At 41.2% G+C, this 18,497-nt stretch overlaps 1 protein-coding gene and 1 long non-coding RNA gene across 2 annotated transcripts in view; one reads left to right on the top strand and one right to left on the bottom strand.

Moving 5' to 3' along the window:
* Window positions 1–369: 369 nt before the first annotated feature.
* Window positions 370–13,948, top strand: LOC309866277. Its single transcript, XR_014312539.1, has 3 exons — window positions 370–528; window positions 2,675–2,860; window positions 13,440–13,948. It is a non-coding gene; the product is annotated as an uncharacterized lncRNA (long non-coding RNA).
* A 578-nt stretch (window positions 13,949–14,526) lies between these two features.
* THAP10 (THAP domain containing 10) overlaps window positions 14,527–18,497 on the bottom strand; it is a gene marked incomplete at its 5' end in the record, with an annotated part of 12,671 nt that continues 8,700 nt past the window's right edge. Inside the window, 2 exons of the mRNA XM_082733860.1 lie at window positions 14,527–16,721; window positions 16,831–16,978. Coding sequence (XP_082589986.1) covers window positions 16,531–16,721; window positions 16,831–16,978 — 339 coding nt within the window. The 3' untranslated portion in view covers window positions 14,527–16,530. The remainder of the gene's footprint in view (window positions 16,722–16,830; window positions 16,979–18,497) is intronic.

Below are 18,497 nucleotides of genomic sequence, written 5' to 3'. Positions count from 1 at the left end.
ATTCTACGTTACACTGTTCCTTATAAATGGTCGGGGCCCAGAAAATGGCACTCAGAAGGGGGTGACACTTGGGAGGGCTTAGAAAGGACTCTGCAGTGCTTTCAGCTGGTGGCTCTCAATCTTTTTTTTTTTTTTTTTTTTTTTTTTAAGATTTTATTTATTTGACAGAGAGAAATCACAAGTAGATGGAAAGGCAGGCAGAGAGAGAGAGGGAAGCAGGCTCCCCGCTGAGCAGAGAGCCCGATGCGGGACTTGATCCCAGAACCCTGAGATCATGACCTGAGCCGAAGGCAGCGGCTTAACCCACTGAGCCACCCAGGCGCCCCTGGTGGCTCTCAATCTTGAGCAGGCATCGGAAGCACCTACAGGACTTATTAAAACATGGACTGGCTCCACCTCCAGAGTTTCCAGGTCAGTGGGTGGAAGGTAGAGCTCAAGGATTTGCATTTGCAATAAACTCCAAGTGGTGCTGATGCTACTGCCCTGGGGACTGTATTTTGAAAATCTCAGCTCTAAACTTCAGTCAAAGTAAGTGAGGAATTAAATACAATACATGGGATTGACAAAAACTGTATGCAGGGGCAATATCGAGTTTTGTGCTTTGTTTTCTTTTTTTCTTTTAAGATTTTATTCATTTATTTGAGAGAGAGAGAGAGAGAGAGAGAGCGCACAAGCAGGGTTTGGGGGGGACGCAGAAGCAGAAGGAGGCTCCCCGCCCAGCAGGGAGTCTGGCCCAGGGCCTGATTCTAGGACCCCAGGACCCTGGGATCATGACCGTAACCTAAGGCAGCCGCTTAACCAACTGAGCCACCCAGGCACCCTTGTTTTGTGTTTCTAAACGGATAAGAGCTGTTGCTAAAATGAGCTGACCACACAGCCATTGCTAATGGGTTGACATGTTGGTACAAACTTTCTAGAAAACTAATTAGAAAAATATTTAAGTAGAAAAATATTTATGGGCATTGATCTAGTAATCCCAGGTCTAGGTATCTCTGAGGAAACTATCAGAAATATGCACAAAGATTAAGGTATAGGAATGTTAATTGCAACTTTATAGTAAGTATTGGAGACTTGAAAACCACATTAATTTATAATTATATACATATAAGCACACACATATGTATCGGAATATTCATATTCATACAATGGAGTATTATGCAATCATCAAAGTACTTGGAGAAAATTTTTAATGATGGAGGAAAGGCTTATGATATCAACTAAACAAAGAACCCAAGGGACAGATGCATAAAGTATATAAATCATATTAATACATGTATACTGTTCTGAGGTTTTGGGTTTTTTTTAGTTATAATATCATGGCTCTTTTATTCAATCACAATATAATGTGGTTCAAAACTTACTTTCAGTATCAGATGCATGGTTTCCTTTAGTACTGATATATTTGAGAACTGAAGATGTTTACTAATTTTAATAGACTCAAAACGTAAAAGTTCTCATTGCCTATTGCTTTTTAAATCTGTATTTTGGGGACTGCCTGTGTGGCTCAGTCAGTTAAGCAGCTGCCTTCAGCTCCGGTCATGGTCCCAGGGTCCTGGGACTGAATCTGCATGGGCTCCCTGCTCAGCGGGGAGCCTGCTTCTCCCTCTGACCCTCCCCCCATTGCTTGTGCTCTTGGGTGTGTGCGCACGCGTGCACTCTCTCTCTCTCTCTCTGAAAAATAAATAAATCTTTACCAAAAAACGGTTGTTAAAAAAATAAAATAAATCTATATTTTTAAATTCTTCTATAGGTTTTAAATTTAAATTCAATTAATTAACACTTAGTGTATTTACAGTTTCAGAGGTAGAGGTCAAGGATTCATCAGTCTTTATAGCACCCAGTGCCCATTACATCACGTGTCCTCCTTAATGCCCAGCACTCAGTTGCCCCATCCCCTCATCCAACTCCCCTCCAGCAACTGTCAGTTTGTTTGCTATGATTAGGAGACTCTTATGATTAATACATTTATACTGTTATAAACAGCGTATCTTCTAGGCAAACACACTGAAATGTTAATGGGATGGCGAAATAGTTGTGCTATGGATGTCAATCATTTCCTCCCTACCCGATCTTCTAAAATAGTACGTCCTACCCATAGCCCCACCCTTCTAAGTCCAAAGAGGGATTTTTTTTCCCTTAAGTTTCTGTTTCTAAAGATTTTATTTATTTATTTATTTGAGAGAGAGAGAGAGAGCAGAAAGAGAGAGAAGGCACAGGAAAGGCAGAGGGAGAGGGAAACGCAGACTCCCCGCTGAGAAGGGAGCCCAGTGCGGGACGTCTGGGAGCGCTCTCAAATAAATACATAAAATCTTAAAATATCTGTTTTCCTTAAAAAGCACAGTGTGGAAAGAATATAAATATGAAGCTGTAATACTTTTGTCCCTGCTATGCTTCCAGCGATCTCTGTTTTTTGCCTTGAGCTAATTAGAGAGGGTTTCTTTTCTTTGCAATTGCATCTTAAAATAACAGGTAACTTTTGTTTATTCATACAGGTTTATTTTATCTTAATCTCCCACACTGAAGGTATTGTTGCTTTTCTTATAGGAAAATATTGAAAACACTGAGCTGCGGCTGAAAAATAATTACTTACTGGAGAGCCTCCTAGTTGATTACTAGCCCTCACTTCCTATTTTTGACACTCTGACTTTCAGAGGTTTTCCTTGGTTTCTTTCAGGTTGGTTCAAAATCCAGGGGACAGTTTATTTTAAGTTTGGAAATGTCCTTGCAAAATTTTTGTCCGGTACTGAGCTGAGCTCTGTCATTTCCCCCCGCAACTCTCTGAGGATCCTAACAGCAGAGACAGATGCCCGGTGGAAGATGCAGAGTGTGGTTCTCCCCATCATCTCAAAGATTGGAATGGGTGAGTCATCTTCAGATTGAACTGGGAGGGATTCTGGCAGAGCAGCCCACGCTTTGTCATAAAAATTTTGCTGCAATATCACACCAGTTCAACTGTGGTTTTTCATTTTTAGAATATGAGTGAATGCCATCGAGCTGCTTACCCCTGTTTTGTGACACGTCAGATTCATGTGAAGTTGCATCAACCAACCCCAAGGGTAATAAATACGGTTCAGGGCAGGACTATTCAGAATAAGCCTGCTAGGCAATTCTGATCCCTCTCAAGGTCAATAGCTCAACTTCTCATCCACTGGGAATCAAATTCTAGCTATCACATGGCTGGAATTGGTTTTCAGAATCTTTAGATACGCTGTAAGATATTTAAGGGAAGGACTGATTCTGCCATGTTTGTTGAGTGAGTGAGAAACCATTCATATTGTGCTGAGAGCTGAACCAAAGGGATGAGTACTTGCAAGTAACGTCCTGAGGGGTCCAGGGGACCCAGACTGTGAATTAGAAGCCTGGCATGATGCTGGAGATAAAGTCATGATACAATGTAGGGTTTTCTTTCTTTCTTTTTAAAAAAGATTTTATGTATTAATTTGTCAGAGAGAGAGAGAGCACAGGGTGAGTGGCAGGGTGAGTGGCAGGCAGGGTGAGTGGCAGGCAGAGGGAAAAGCAGGCTCCCTGCTGAGCAAGGAGTCGGATGTAGGATTTGATCCCAGGACCCTGGAATCATGACCTGAGTCGAAGGCAGACATTTAACTGACTGAGCTACCCAGGTGCCCCAAAAGTGTGTTTTCTGAAAGGATGAGGAGTCTGTCAAGACAGAGGAAGTTATTGGCACTTTAATAATAGAGGAAATTCAGGGCGCCTGGACTGGCTTGAGCATCTGACTCTTGGTTTCAGCTCAGGTCACGATCTCGGGGTCCTGGGATCAAAACCCACATGGGGCTCTCGGCTCCATGGGGAATCTGCTTGTCTCCTTCTCCTTCTGCCCCTCCCCCCTCACACACTCTCTCTAAAATAAATAAATCTTTAAAAAAAATAATAGAGGAAATTCAGGCAGAGAAGTTAAGTTTCATTGGCAGAATCTGAAAATGCTGTCATGTCCATGAGGAGAATGGTCTGGATCTGAGACTGTGCGCTGAATCTGATGAGGGAGCAGAAGGCAAGCTGAGGACACAGCACTAGCTGACACCCACAAAATGCCCCCCTCAGCCCCCACTCCCATTCCTCAGGCACTGCCGGCTGCCTTCAAGCTAAGGGAAGGAAAACAAATGTTAACTTACAGAGATTCCAGTCCTACAGAACAGGAGTCTCCCTCAGTTTATGAATGTCTTAGTGATTTACAAGAAAAAAGCGTTCTTATCCTTGTAAGGACCTATTTAGCCAGAGGCCTCCATCCAGGTTAAACAATAACCTTGTTGTTTAACCCTTAAACTGTCCCTGCTCCCCTTCACCCAGGGGACTTACTGGAAACCAGCCCTAGGTAACAAAGCCCAGATACAAGGGTGGGTCAGGCCAGGTGGAGACATCCGATCAGTGGGGGGTTGCATACTGTCTCCCCAGCTACCAAGGAGTATGGGCCCCGCCCTTTGGGAGCCTCTTGGATGCCAATTCTAACCAAGGTGATAGGCTAGATCAAATGTCTACTATAGGGTAAGTTGTAATTCAATTGCTCACTTATGTGTGACCTAACAGGACTGTGGAGTTTTCTCTGTGCGTTACAATCTTATTGGCCACCTGTGCATGGCCAGGCCCAACCGCATGGCCTTTGCCCTTAAAAGCTAGGCTGTGAAACAGAGAAGGGTCGCCCTCTCTTGTAAGAGGTGTGGCCCTGAACGTTCAGTCTGATTCTTGATGCTTGGCGCAGAATAAAGCTTTGCTTGACCTTCGCTTTAGATCAGTCTCGCTCCTTTGATCATGGACCCATTATTGGGGGACCTAACAATCCTAACCTAACCTCCAGAAGGCAATGTGAATAAAATTCAATGTCCTTATCATCTGCAGCTGATTGGCGAATACTAGAGTCCAACAGAGTACAGTGTTCCTGCAGGAAGCTCCCAGCTGTGTTAAGGAGAATGCCTTGCTGGAGGGGGAAACTACCTGAGCTTGACAATGGCAAGGCCTGCAGTATCTAGTAGGTCCTCTCTAGCATATGAGAATTCTCTTGAAAATCTCCTTTTTTTCTTGCCACCAGCTCCCAAGGATGTAATCAAACACCCCTCACAAAGCCCCAGGCAGGACAGCAGCTCCTGTGGGGGTCCTGCCCTCCGTGTCTTCATAACACCACCATTTTGCACCAAAGACATCTTGAGACTTCTTTCTTGACCATCAGCTTCATCCCCCCACAAACTCATCAACATTCCCAAAACTACATCGGTTCTGTGCCTAGAGAGATAGGACTTGGAGTCCCAAGACATTGCAACGTGTATGAAAGCCGCACCCCGTGAGGATAGATTGCCGAGTGGAGGGCACCTCCACTTTCGGGACAGTCATACTCTGCTCTTCCTCCACTTAGGTAAACTCACGTACAGTCAGAACGGCTGACTAAACCTAGACGACAGAAGATGGGAGGGCGAGGGTTAAGATGAGGAGGGGACTAGAAAATACGGATTGCCATTTCTTTAGGGAGTCTTTGCCATGTACATCAGGGAGCTTTTCCTATATACGACACCACCCCACGGTGTAATGACTTAAAGAACAACCACTAATTTATCTCACAGTTCCATGGGTTGGTTGAGAAGCTCTGTCTGGATGGGCATCGCTGATAGGCTCGGGCTCACTTATGTCTCTCCCTTTGGCGGCGTGGCAGCGGTGGCTAGATGATCTAGGATGGCCTCACAGATATGTCTGGCATTTGGAAGGCCCTTGGCAAGGGTCTGGCTGCCTTTTCTCTCATCCTCCAGCAGGCTAGATTGGGCTCGTTCACATGGTAGTTCCAGGGTTCCAAGCACAGCAGGAGGATGACCTCGGTGCTCAAGCACTTTCAAAGCCCCAACACGAATCACCTTTGCTAATGTCCCACTGTCCAAAAAGAGTCATATGGCCATGTCAGGCTTAAGGAGCGGAGGAGTAGATTTCACCTCTGGATAGGTGTGGAAAAATTTATGGCCATTTGGAAAAATTTACCACAGCACAATTGGAGGGCCGGTAAAGAAATAAACCTTTAAGTTCTTAGAACTGTAGAGAAATAGTTAAAAGGAGGCAGTGCTTGGCTCTAGAAATTCTTCATTTCCTGGTGTTAGTGAAAAACAACATGAGTGTGGTTCAGCGCAGCCAGGGAACACGGGGTTGAGGGATTGCCCTGGGTTACATTATCCAGAGCCCAGCACACTATTGAGGCTCTAAATAGAACTGCAAACACTATCTTGGAACAATCCTGCAAGTGTCCTAGATGTCGGGGGTCCTTTGTTCTAAACAAAACGTTCACAGCAGCCTGACTCTCCATTTCGAAGCAGAAAAGACACTTGACTGATATTATAAAAACCTAATAGAAACAGAAGGAAGAAAAGGAAAATCTGTGCACAGATTTCACAGTAAGCGGTAAAGGAGGATAAGGCAACATTACATCAAACTGGGTAATTACAGCATCCAACCTCATTAGCTGGGGAAAACCGCGGACACAGCCAGGCGGGAGTCCTGACTGAGAGGCCGCGGCAGTGTCCTCCCTTCAAGTGAGACTTTACAGCTGACAATCCCATAAAGGCCACATTTACAGGGCAAATGACAGGGTCTGAAGTTAAACATTAGTTTGCCCACGTGCAGTTTGAAGCGAGGGGCATTCCTGTTGTCATGTCTTTACATATTCAAGGAGCCTGAGCGAGATGTGTTTGCCTCTCTCTCTCCTCCTGGATTCCATTGCGGGGGGGGGGGGGGTTGCTGGGCAGCCCAGCCTGGAGCCCAGAGGGGATGTAAGGCAAGATTTTTCAGCTCTTGGCGTCCAGACCAGAAGGGCCAATTCTGATCGGAAAGCCAGCTAATGTCAACTCCTCAGGCTCCCAAGGTCACTTAAGCAGCACAAGCAGCACAAACAACATTCTTTAGCCTGCATGTGTACCTGCGGACAGGGTGGTCAGTAGCACGGGACAAATCACAGAAACACCCATCCATATGATACATCCGTCTATTTTGAAACTAACCAGGCGGGGACAACTTCCTTTGAATATCTGAAAACCCATCCCTGCTGGTCCAGGTGGGAAAGAGGAACTGCTTTTTCCTTCTCAAGGGCAGGGATTAAGAACCATGAGAGGCAAATCGTAGATGGGTGAGTAACAATAATAAGGTCTGTTAGTTGTCCTGGAATCAGGAAAAGGAAAGATATGAATGGTAAGCCTGCTCCCAGCGGGAAGTAATCAAAATTAATAATATTCTGGAGACTATGACCTGGAGGAAATGTTAGGGAACATTTAAAGGACTGGTGGGAGAAATTTGATAGTATCTTGAAGCAGATGGAATTATTTTTTAAGGATCATAAACTAAGGAAGGTTTCTAAAAAACTTTTTTTTTTTTTTTAAAGATTTTATTTATTTGTCAGAGAGAGAGCGAGTGAAAGCGAGCACAGGCAGACAGAGTGGAAGGCAGAGTCAGAGGGAGAAGCAGGCTCCCTGCGTAGCAAGGAGCCCAATGTGGGACTCGATCCCAGGATGCTGGGATCATGACCTGAGCCGAAGGCAGCTGCTCAACCAACTGAGCCACCCAGGCGTCCCTAAGGAAGGTTTCTAATCTCAGCTCTGCCACTAACCAGTTTGTTACATGATCATGGATTTAATTTTGATTTTTCATTGACAAAATGAAAAATTTTGACTGGGTGATTTTTCCAAAGTTCTCTCCAGCTCTAACATCTTCACAGAAACTAGAGGAAGCAGAGGATTGATCCATGTATCCATGTATCCAAAGGATTGATCTATGTATTTAGAAAATGAGATTATGTTAGGAGAAATCCCCTTCAGAGAGCATCGGAACAAGTATTAAGGAAGATCTGAAATCTCTAGAACTTTTAAAAAACATGATTGGGCGCCTGGGTGGCTCAGTGGGTTAAGCCGCTGCCTTCGGCTCAGGTCATGATCTCAGGATCCGGGGATCCAGTCCTGCATCGGGCTCTCTGCTCAGCAGGGAGCCTGCTTCCTCCTCTCTCTGCCTGCCTCTCTGCATACTTGCGATCTCTCTCTGTCAAATAAATAAATAAAATCTTAATCCACTGAGCCACCCAGGCGCCCCCCTTTTTTTTTTTTTATAAATAAAATCTTAAAAAAAAAAACCATGATAGATCCCTATCATTCATTCAACAAATGTTAACTGAGGATCTACCATAGGCCAGACAGAGCGGTCAGTGAATGACAGCAGCTTACTCCTCTTCCTATGGCGCTTCCAGGATCTTTTGGGTTTGATCAAATGATTCTAGAAAAAAAATTAGGATTTATAAGCACATCCACCTTTATTGTTCAGTCGTTTCTGATGAAGAATGGGATTGGGTTTGCCAGAAATGGGCAGACTGGATTGCTGAGACAATTGCAGGCAGGTATTACATCAGATAACTTCTCTGATCCCTAGTTTCTTCCTCCGCAAAATAAAAAGGGCTGACCAACGCATTCCTAAAGTCTCATTCAGTCCAAAAATACAATGCGGGGGCTCAACAGTTCTTAAGTGTGTTAGCTCAGCAACCCCATCTAGTGTCACTGTATGAACTTTGTAGAAAACATCCACCGGTCATCCTCCCACTGATGGAGGAGGGGCAGGGAAGAGATGAGACAGAGCTGGGCTTGGGATGGGCTTAGGAATGGAGATATTGGGGAAAGGGAGTGATGGTAATCCTACCGAAAACTGACATGATGTTGGCTATATGTCAGCTGGTGTTCCAGGTGCCTATTATTCATGTAATTCTGATAACAAACCTGTGATCGAGGTACTAATTAAACATCCCTACCTTCCAGATGAGGTAACGGGGCACAAAAATACAACTTGCCTAGTAAGTGGCAGAGCCCGAGTTCAAGCCCAGGTAGTGGTCACCAAAAGCCATCCTCTTCTCCACCATACTTTCCCACCTCTAGCTAAGAGTTTCAGCATGTTTCCCATGTGGAGGCGTTCTGCATATTGGACCTCATTTCATCCTCTTGACAAAAATATGATGTAGTTACTAAAACTCCAGTTTTTCAGATGAGAAGACATAAACCCAGGGAGAGGAAGTAATTTGTCTAGGCTCACACGGTTGATAAGCATCAGTCTTCAGCCAGGGTGAAAACCCCAAATACAGTCATGCTGTTAGAATTTTTCTCCCACTTTCTTAAATGTCACTGCTTCATTATTTTTGGTACAAAAGGGAAGAGGCAAACATCAAATGCCAGGCAAAGCCTTGCATGTGTGTGCGTGCCAATTATCTGAAGAGCCAATTCCTGAATATTCAGCAGAAGTTATTAATTTGGCTAATGGTTTATGCAGGCTTGCGTGTCTTTTCTTGGTCTCTCCTGCTTCTCATTTTGGAGCAAACTTGCCAGGTAAGTAATGAAGACATTAAGTGCCACAGGAGGTTTGTTTATAGACTGTCCTTTAGGAATCTTATAGCGTGGTTTCAACCATCACTTTTTTTGTAAATACCTTCCCAGACTATATATCTTAAACTCCCTGCTCGAATGGCCCGAGGATCATATTCACTTTCCTCTTCCATTTCCATTTTCCTCTCAAACTCCACATTCAGTACATATTTAGGAAATACTTATCAGCACATATGCAAAACGCTTGGGTTCAGAACAGTGCTTGGCACAGAAGAATACTAACGAAAGATAGTCCTTACTTTCGAGGTTTATGGAGCCTACTGTGGGAGACCGGTAGGCAGTCACAATACAAGGCGACAAATGTGATAGGCTAGGCATGACACACTTTGGTGTACGCAGTGACACTTCATCCAGTCTTAAGACAGAGGTAAGGTCAGGATAGATTTCTCAGATCATTGACTTCTAAAACTGAAATCAACATCTTTCTCCCCAAACTGGCTGCTTCTTATCTGTATTAGTTATCCTGCCATTTTAGCTACCCATTGTTTATTCTGTCCCTGTTCCCAAATCCAGAGTCTAACCTAACATTCCTTGTCAATTCTTCCTTCTCCGTATCCCCTCCATTCTTTGCCTTCCCCACTCTAGTTCAATCTTTGATCTTCTCAAGTCATGACTACTTCAAGTCTGTCAATTGAACTTCGGCAAATTCTCTCCTTGCTGATTCTTCTTGCACCACAATCCAGATTCATTTGCCTAACATACTCCTCTGCTCAAATCTCTCAAAAGCTTATTCAGTACCCAAAGGATAAAGATCGATCTCTATGTTCTGGCGACATCCTGCCCCTAACTTTCTCCTCCCTCCATCTGAATCTCCCACAATTCCCTTGTCAGAGCCTCTGCCTTCAGTCTAATACTACCACCGTCCCTTCAAGCCACCCACCCTGCCCCTCCTGCATTCATCCCTGTGTTGACTTTTTCTCTGCTCAGTTATTTTATTTTTTTTTTTTAATGTAGCCTATCTATAGCCTATCTCTCCTAAAAGGGCAATTGCAATTTTACCTCTTCTGCGAAGCCTAGTTTTAAAAACTACAGAATTTATGGTCTGTACTAGTCATTTGACAATTAGGATTTATGGGTCTTTTCTTTGGTTAAGTTTATAAAGGTATATTGCACACAACTACAAGGATAGGTATCAATGTACCTATCACCACATCAGGATTTAAACACCCACATTATTATCCCAAACATTTCCTTCTCTCCTTTGTGGGTAGTGTCTTCCCCGCTCCAGCCCTAGGCAGCGACTGATTTTCTTTCTGTTACTACGTATTAATTATCTCTCTCTCTCTTTTTAGAATTTCGTGCAAATGGGAATTCAGGATATGTACTCTTATTTGAATCTGGATTTTTTCACTCAGCATAATATTTTCAAAATTCATCCATGTTGTTACAAACATGCTTACTCTCTTTTATTGCTGAGAGAATTCCATTGTCTGGATATGCTGCTATAATTTGCCTCTCCATTCACCTGTTGATGAACGTATGGGTTGTTTTCAGATTTTGGCTCTTATAAGCATTTGTGTAAAAGTCTTTGTGTGGATACATATTCTAATTTCTCTTGGATAAACGGGAATTGAATTGTTTGGTTGAATAAGTCAAACTGTTTTCTAAAATGGTTTTAATATTTTACATTCCCATCATCCATGATGAGAATTCCAGTTGCTCCTTCTCTACCCAATATTTGTTCTAAACCCTTTGTCTTTCCATATTGTAAATTTTTTTATTTCACTTTGCTAGTATATAGAAATACAGTTGATTTTTATACTTGACTTTATTAAACTGACTTATTAGTTCTATCAGCTTTTTTATAGATCCCCTAGGCATTTCTATGTACATGATCTCTATTTAAAAAGAGTTTTATATCTCCCTTTTAAACTACTATGCATTTATTATTTTTTCTTTTTGCCTTTATTGCACTAATTAGGATCTTCAGTTCAATGTTCTTGCCTGGTTCCTGATAAAGCTTTTAGCCCTTGGACATTAACTATGATATTATTGATGTATATATCATGACTGCCATTTACCAGACTTCTATTCCTAGCTTACCGAAGGTGTTTATTATAAATGGATGTTGATTTTTTGTCAAATGATCTTTCTAAATTTAATGAGATTATCGTGTGATTTTTCTCCTTTATTCTCTTAATTTGGTGATTGCATTGATTGATTTTTGAGTGAGAAGCTAAACTTGCAGAGTTGAGTTAAGCTATATTTGGACATGATGTTTTATTCTTGTAATACATTGCGGGAAAGGCTTGCTAGTATTTTGTTAAGGATATTTGCATCTAAATTCATGTTAAGACATTGCTTTGTAATTTCTTATAATGTCTTTGCCTACTTTTGGTAATAAGATAATGTTGAACTCACAAAATGGGCAGTGTTCCCTAATTCTTTTTTTTTTTTTTTTTAAGATTTTACTTATTTATTTAACAGACAGAGATCACAAGTAGGTAGAGAGGCAGGCAGAGAGAGAGGGAGGAAGCAGGCTCCCTGCAGAGCAGAGAGTCCAATGTGGGGCTCAATCCCAGGACCCTGGGACATGACCTGAGCTGAAGGCAGAGGTCCTAACCCACTGAGCCACTCAGCCCCCCCCCATTCTTTTCTCTTGAAAGAGTTTATGTAACAATTGCATTTTTTCCTTGTGTGTTTGATAGAAGTTATAAGTGAAGCCATCAGGAAATAGACTTTGCTTTGTGAAAGGATTATAATCCAATTCTTTGATATAGAGCAATTCAGATTTCCTGTTTCTTCTTATGTTGGTTTTGATAGTTTGTCTATTTTCAGCTCCAGAATTTCCATTTGGTCCTTTTTTAGAGTTTCTTTTTCTCTTCTGAGATTCCTCACCTCTTTCTTCAATATTGCTGTATTTCGTGTTTGAACACATTTTTAACATTGTAACAAGTTCTTGTCTGCTAAGTTAAATCTTTCTAAAAAGGGGGTGGGGGACACTTGGGTGGCTGAGTCAGTTAAGTGTCTTCCTTCAGCTCAGGTCATAGTCCCAGACTTCTGGGATCGAGTCCCGTATCAGGCTCCCCCTGTGTTCTCTCTCTCTCTCTCTCAAGTAAATAAAATATTTTAAGAAAAATAAAGTTCTTGGGACGCCTGGGTGGCTCAGTTGGTTAAGCGGCTGCCTTTGGCTCAGGTCATGATCCCAGCGTCCTGGGATCGAGTCCCACATCGGGCTCCTTGCTTGGCGGGGAGCCTGCTTCTCCCTCTGCCTCAACCAGCCACTCTGTCTGCCTGTGCTCGCTCACTCTCTCTCCCTCTCTCTCTCTGACAAATAAATAAATAAAATCTTAAAAAAAAAAAAAAAAGAAGAAGGAAAAAGAAAAATAAAGTTCTTATCCGCTAATTATAAGTTTGGTTATCCTGGAGTTGCTTCCTTTTTGTCTTGATTATTGATCACACTTTTCCAATTTCTCCACATGACTAGTAATTATTAATATTGTACGAGGCATTTTAGATGATAAGTTCTCTCATCTTATTCTAAAGCATGATAGATTTTGTTCTAACAGACTTATCTTATCTTGGCTCCACTCATAAACTCCAAACTCTGCTTTCTCTATGATGGGTAGCAGCTAAGCCAAGACTTCCAAATGTTGCTTTCTGCTGGGACCCCTGAGGTCTCTCCATGCAACTCGTGTGTACTTCAGTGGTTAGTCCAAGACTTGGGTGGTTTATAAGCAGATTTTGGTCCTTTTCCTCAGTTGCTTCTACTTTTCCATGACTTGCCTCACCCCTTTTCACTCCAGTAGCCCTTCATTTTCAACTCTGACTCCTGGAGCCAGTAAGATGGCAACTTCCTGCTTGAGTTCTAGCTGCTCCTCACAGCATGGAGTGGGGAGTGCACTGAGGTGGGAAGGCACACAAAGGGCATCCCGCCCACTGCGGTTCACCTCTTTTAAGGCTGATTTGCTGCTTCTACTTGTTTTTGACGCTTCCCATGTCCATCAAAGTTACTTGTTTTCTATACATGTTATCCATGGGAGAGTTAATCTGACACAAGCTTCTTTGCCACTAACTGAATAAGAACTGCTCTATTTATTTCCACAGGGAAATTTGGGAAGATTTCAAACAAAATGACATGATCACCACCATCCTCTCTCCAGAATTCCCAATATTTTTGAAGAACAAGATTTATATTCACACACTCTTGATAACGTCTCTCTTCTCTTGCCTAAAGTCCAATGACTTTATGTGCGAATCCAATTATGTTTTTAAATATAACAAATACTAGCAGATAAGCCAGCCATAAAATACGCTTAAAATAGAATGTAAGCCTAGAATAAGATAAAAATTCTCGATAGTGACAGCAAATGCCTTACATGGTCTGGTCCTGTATACCACTTAAATCTTATCTCTTGGGGCGCCTGGGTGGCTCAGTGGGTTAAACCGCTGCCTTCGGCTCAGGTCATGATCTCAGGGTCCTGGGATCGAGTCCCGCATCGGGCTCTCTGCTCGGCAGGGAGCCTGCTTCCTTCTCTCTCTCTCTCTCTGCCTGCCTCTCAGTGTACTTGTGGTTTCTCTCTGTCAAATAAATAAATAAAATCTTAAAAAAAAAATCTTATCTCTTACAATTCTCTACTTAGTTTATTATCTCCAGATACCCCAGCCTCCTTTTTGTTCCTCAAATACCAGAGCATCTGCCATTCCTATCATGCAGAATGCTCTTCTCTCCAGTCATGACATGACTGCTTCTTCTGATCACCCAGGTCTCTGAGAAAATATTGAATCTTCAGAGAGGCCTTTCCTGATTACCTTACCTAAAAAAGCAAACCCTCTCTCCCATCCCAGTTATGTTCTAACATAATTGTTACGATTATGTTCTAACACCTTACTCTGCTTTATTTCCTTCATAGCACTAATCACTATCTAAAATTATTCATCCCTATCTTAGTTTATGGTCTGGCTCCCCTCTAAAAGGAAGCTACTAAGAGGGCAGAATTTTTATCTTACTCACCAATGTATCCTTGGTGGCTAGAACAGTTATCTGGCACAGAGTATGTTTAATAAGTACTTATTACATAAACAAATGAAAAATGATAAGGCAGGTGATGAGGTGTACCTCATTTTCCCCCATTAAACTCTTCTGGCAACAAAATAAATTAAGATACTGAAAATATGCAAAAAGTAACCAAAATTAGATAAACTAAGTTCCTCATATTTAATTTAAAATAAAGCCAGTATTTCATTACTTTAGGACAGTGAAAATTGCACAATACATTATGGAATCATGTGAATTCACAAAGCAAACATAAATTCTCAATTGGTAAGAGAAAAAAACCTGAAAGGAAAAAAAAAGAAAGAAAGAAAGAGAGAAAGAAAGGAAGGAAGAAAGAGAGAAAAAGAGAGAAAGAAGAAGGAAGGAAGGAACGCCCTGGAGGAGTGCTTCTTGCACCTCTGGACCCAAATGCTCCCGCTGCCAAGGCAGCCTGCACAAGGATGTCATCTGCACCAGCTGGGACTGCCCCATCTTCTATAGGCGCAAGAAGGAGTGGAAGGACCTGGAAGACCAGGAGCAGCTTCTGAGGAACTTTGGCCCCTCTGGCCCTGAGGCCTGGTGGCCTCTGACAGGGGCAGCTTCTCACTAGGGCTGGGGGTGGTGGAGGGGGCAGTACTGGTGGGGAACTAATAAAGTTCAGGCCTTTTGTTTAAAAAAAAAGGAATGAAGGAAGGGAGGAAGGAAGAAAGGTAGATAGGTTATGGTTGTCAAAGTTGTTTAACACATAAAAATGAAGTAAACCCCTGGCAGTGAAATTTGGGGATGAAAGGGCATATGACATTCATTATAATTAATTATTTTATTAATTATATGATTGTAATTAAGGTGGTAGGCTATTTAAAAGCTCAAGGAACAACAGGTACTTACTGATAGCATTTAGCTTCAGAAGGTTTATATGCTTAATTTTAAAACACAATGTTCTCTCAAAACACCAAGTAGTCATCTCAAATTCAAGCCAAAGAAACAGTAACAACAACAACAACAACAACAATAGTGTTATGTGTTTAGATAATCATTGTTCAGGCTCACTTCTATTAATATTTTATTTTATTATTCTTTTTAATAAAATTATACCGTTCAAATTAAGTCACACATGAAATTAGCTTTGAAAGAAAATCACTTTGGTATATTATTTAAACCTTCTAGGATAAAATGCATGCAAGGTCTTCCAATCATGCGCAATTAACAAGACATGTGAGGTATAAAATGGACATTTATTTTTATTACTCTCAGTAGAAGATCAGAATTATAGTAAGTTTCTCAGAAACAACTGTAACAAATTACTTCATGGTACAAAACTGCTTTAGAAACTTTCCTGGTAAATGGCAGATGGGGCAGCTATGTTTCACACCATTAGTTCCCAAATGTAGAATTTGATAGAATGGTATTAATGAGAAAAACCTAATTTTTGAAATTGGGATATGTTAGAAATATAATACTTTTTTTTGCATGATGTTAATAATTTCAATCTAAATTAATCAAGCTCATTGGTTTGTTGTAATAGGAACCAATGCAAGTAGATTTCATTAACAAGGCAATCCAAGTATATGCAACTCTATCCATGTTTAAATTTATTCCCTTCCAAATTTTCTGTAAGAGCCATAACTTCACCAGAAATGCTCATAGGGACTGATCTATAGATCCAATAGTATTATGAATGGGCAAACTAATAAATATACAACATAAAAAAATAATAATCAAGGATAAGTCTCCTGGCTCCCAAATCGTTTCATAGTACCACACTTGCCTGTGCTTACTACTACCTTCAAGTTATTTAGAAGAGGGACACTCTAACTTGTGAATGTCCTATAAGCCCCATATGAGTGTTGCTTCTGCAGTACGCTTAAATATTCAGTGCTTAATCTTGATCTGGAAATGCTATTGTGCATTTTGTCTTATATCTCGATTTCCACCAAAAGGATAAAAAGAAAAAAGAAACGAGATGAAAGTGGGAGGTGGGGAGGTTTGTGGGTAGGATTAGCTTCGTTATCTTGGCAGGTGGACACATTTTTGCCTTAGAGCTGAACCAATTTTGCTGATACTCAATTATCCCAAAGTGAAAGATTTGCAAGAGCAAAGAAGTGATTATGTGAGTGAAGATTTGAAAACCTATGGGACATCAAGTCCTTTGACGTTGCATTTTTAATAGGACTCTTCTTTCACCTGCACTGCTATATAAGACAAATCGCTCTGCTCACTCTTGACATCCCAGTCTGCATCTGGGTCACTGGAGTAAATGTCAAAGACGGAGGCACTTCTAGACTGCAATCCCTCGGTCTGAGTAGTGGCGTTACACAATTGTTTTCCGAATACTTTCACTTTGGCCTGAATACCTGAAAGAGAATAAACACATCTGCCTGTGAATTACATTTTGCTTGTCATTTATCTTTCATATACAAAAGATCAATTCAATGATCAGTTAGTTGAAGAGTCCAAACGTACCGACGCTGCGGTGAGGGGGCCTTTTCAGAGACATTTGTGTACTTTTATGCACTGGGCCGTCTTCACAGTGAGTAGGTACTGAAGTGACACCATAAGATAGATTATTAGCAGGGACTTGTGTTTGTTTAACTTCATTTTCACATGTAATCTAAAAATATAAACCAGAGGAGAACCATATCAAAGGTAGCCTAACGAGTATGGTTTTATCTTTCAAAAGGGAGAAGTAGTAAAAGAGTATAAATAATAGTTTTCAAGGTCACATATTAGGAAGACTGGAATTGGAACCCAGGCAAATTGGCTCCAAAGTCCAAGTTCGTAAGAACTCTGCCATACTGTTGTTTACTATTTGTAAATCATAAATTGCCAACATTCTGGGTAAACAGAAATATTTAAGTTATTATTTGCTTACCACTCATTATTTTTCCCTAAATCAATAGCTGTGAGAGCTAATACTACTTGTATTAAATTATTGGATATCCTAGCAGTAGCATTATTCTGGAAAGCCTGATCATCGGTCTTTTGTACCTTATAGAGAAATACTTGAACAAAATAATATGGCTGACTTTAATGTTTTTATGCCTTCCTGAGAAAAATTACAATGTGAAATGGAAATTTTGATCTGTGGGGGAAGTAAAAGGTAGAAAGAAAAAGGACTTGGATTCTTAGATGGTAACATTAGCAATTGTACTACTAGGTATTTATCCAGAGGATACAAACATAATGATTCAAAGGGGCATGTGCACCCCAATGTTTATAGCAGCAATGTCCACAATAGCCAAAATATGGAAAGAGCCCAGATGTCCATCAACAAATGGATAAAGATGATGTGGCTATATATATATACATATATATATATGTATATATATATAATGGACTATTACTCAGCCATCAAAAAGAATGGAATCTCCCATATGCAATGACATGGATGGAACTAGAAGGTATTATGCTAAGCTAAATAAAAGAATAAATATTATTTCTTATAATAATATTATATAATAATAATATTAAAAATATTAAATAATAGTATTATTTCTCTGAGTTGTCACAGAAAGACAAATACCATATGATTTCACTCACATGTAGAATTCAAGAAACAGAACAGATGAACACAGGGGAAGGGAAGGAAAAATAAAATAAGATGAAAACAGAGAGGGAAGCAAACCATAAGAGACGCTTAACTATGGAGAGCAAGCAGGGTTGCTGGAGGGGAGGTGCTGGGGATGGGGTAACTGGGTGATGGGAATTAGGGAGGGCACTTGATGGAGTGAGCCCTGGGTGTTCTATGCAACTAATGAATCACCACTGAAAAATATTTTAGCTGGCTTCCATAGTTGCTGGAACATAGGCCATTAACACCCAAGTTAAAGAAACTGTGAAGAAACTTTTGTGAAGAATCCCTGTGTTGTAGTTTTTTTTTTTTTTTTTTAAGATTTTTATTTATTTATTTATGAGAGAGAAGCAGAGGCAGAGAAAGAAATAGGTTCCCCACGGAGCAGGAGCCTGGCATGGGACTCGAACCCAGGTCCCCAGGATCGTGACCTGAACTGAAGGCAGAAGCTTACCTGACTGAGCCATCCAGGTGCCCTGAAGAGTGTTTTTGTAACAGGAATAATTATACCTAATATTACTGAGGACTTAAATCAAAATATAAGGCTTACCTTTTCATT

Source organism: Mustela nivalis (assembly GCF_964662115.1).
Source record: "Mustela nivalis genome assembly, chromosome: 6".
Taxonomy (NCBI): domain Eukaryota; kingdom Metazoa; phylum Chordata; class Mammalia; order Carnivora; family Mustelidae; genus Mustela; species Mustela nivalis.
This window is presented reverse-complemented; position numbering and strand designations above follow the sequence as displayed.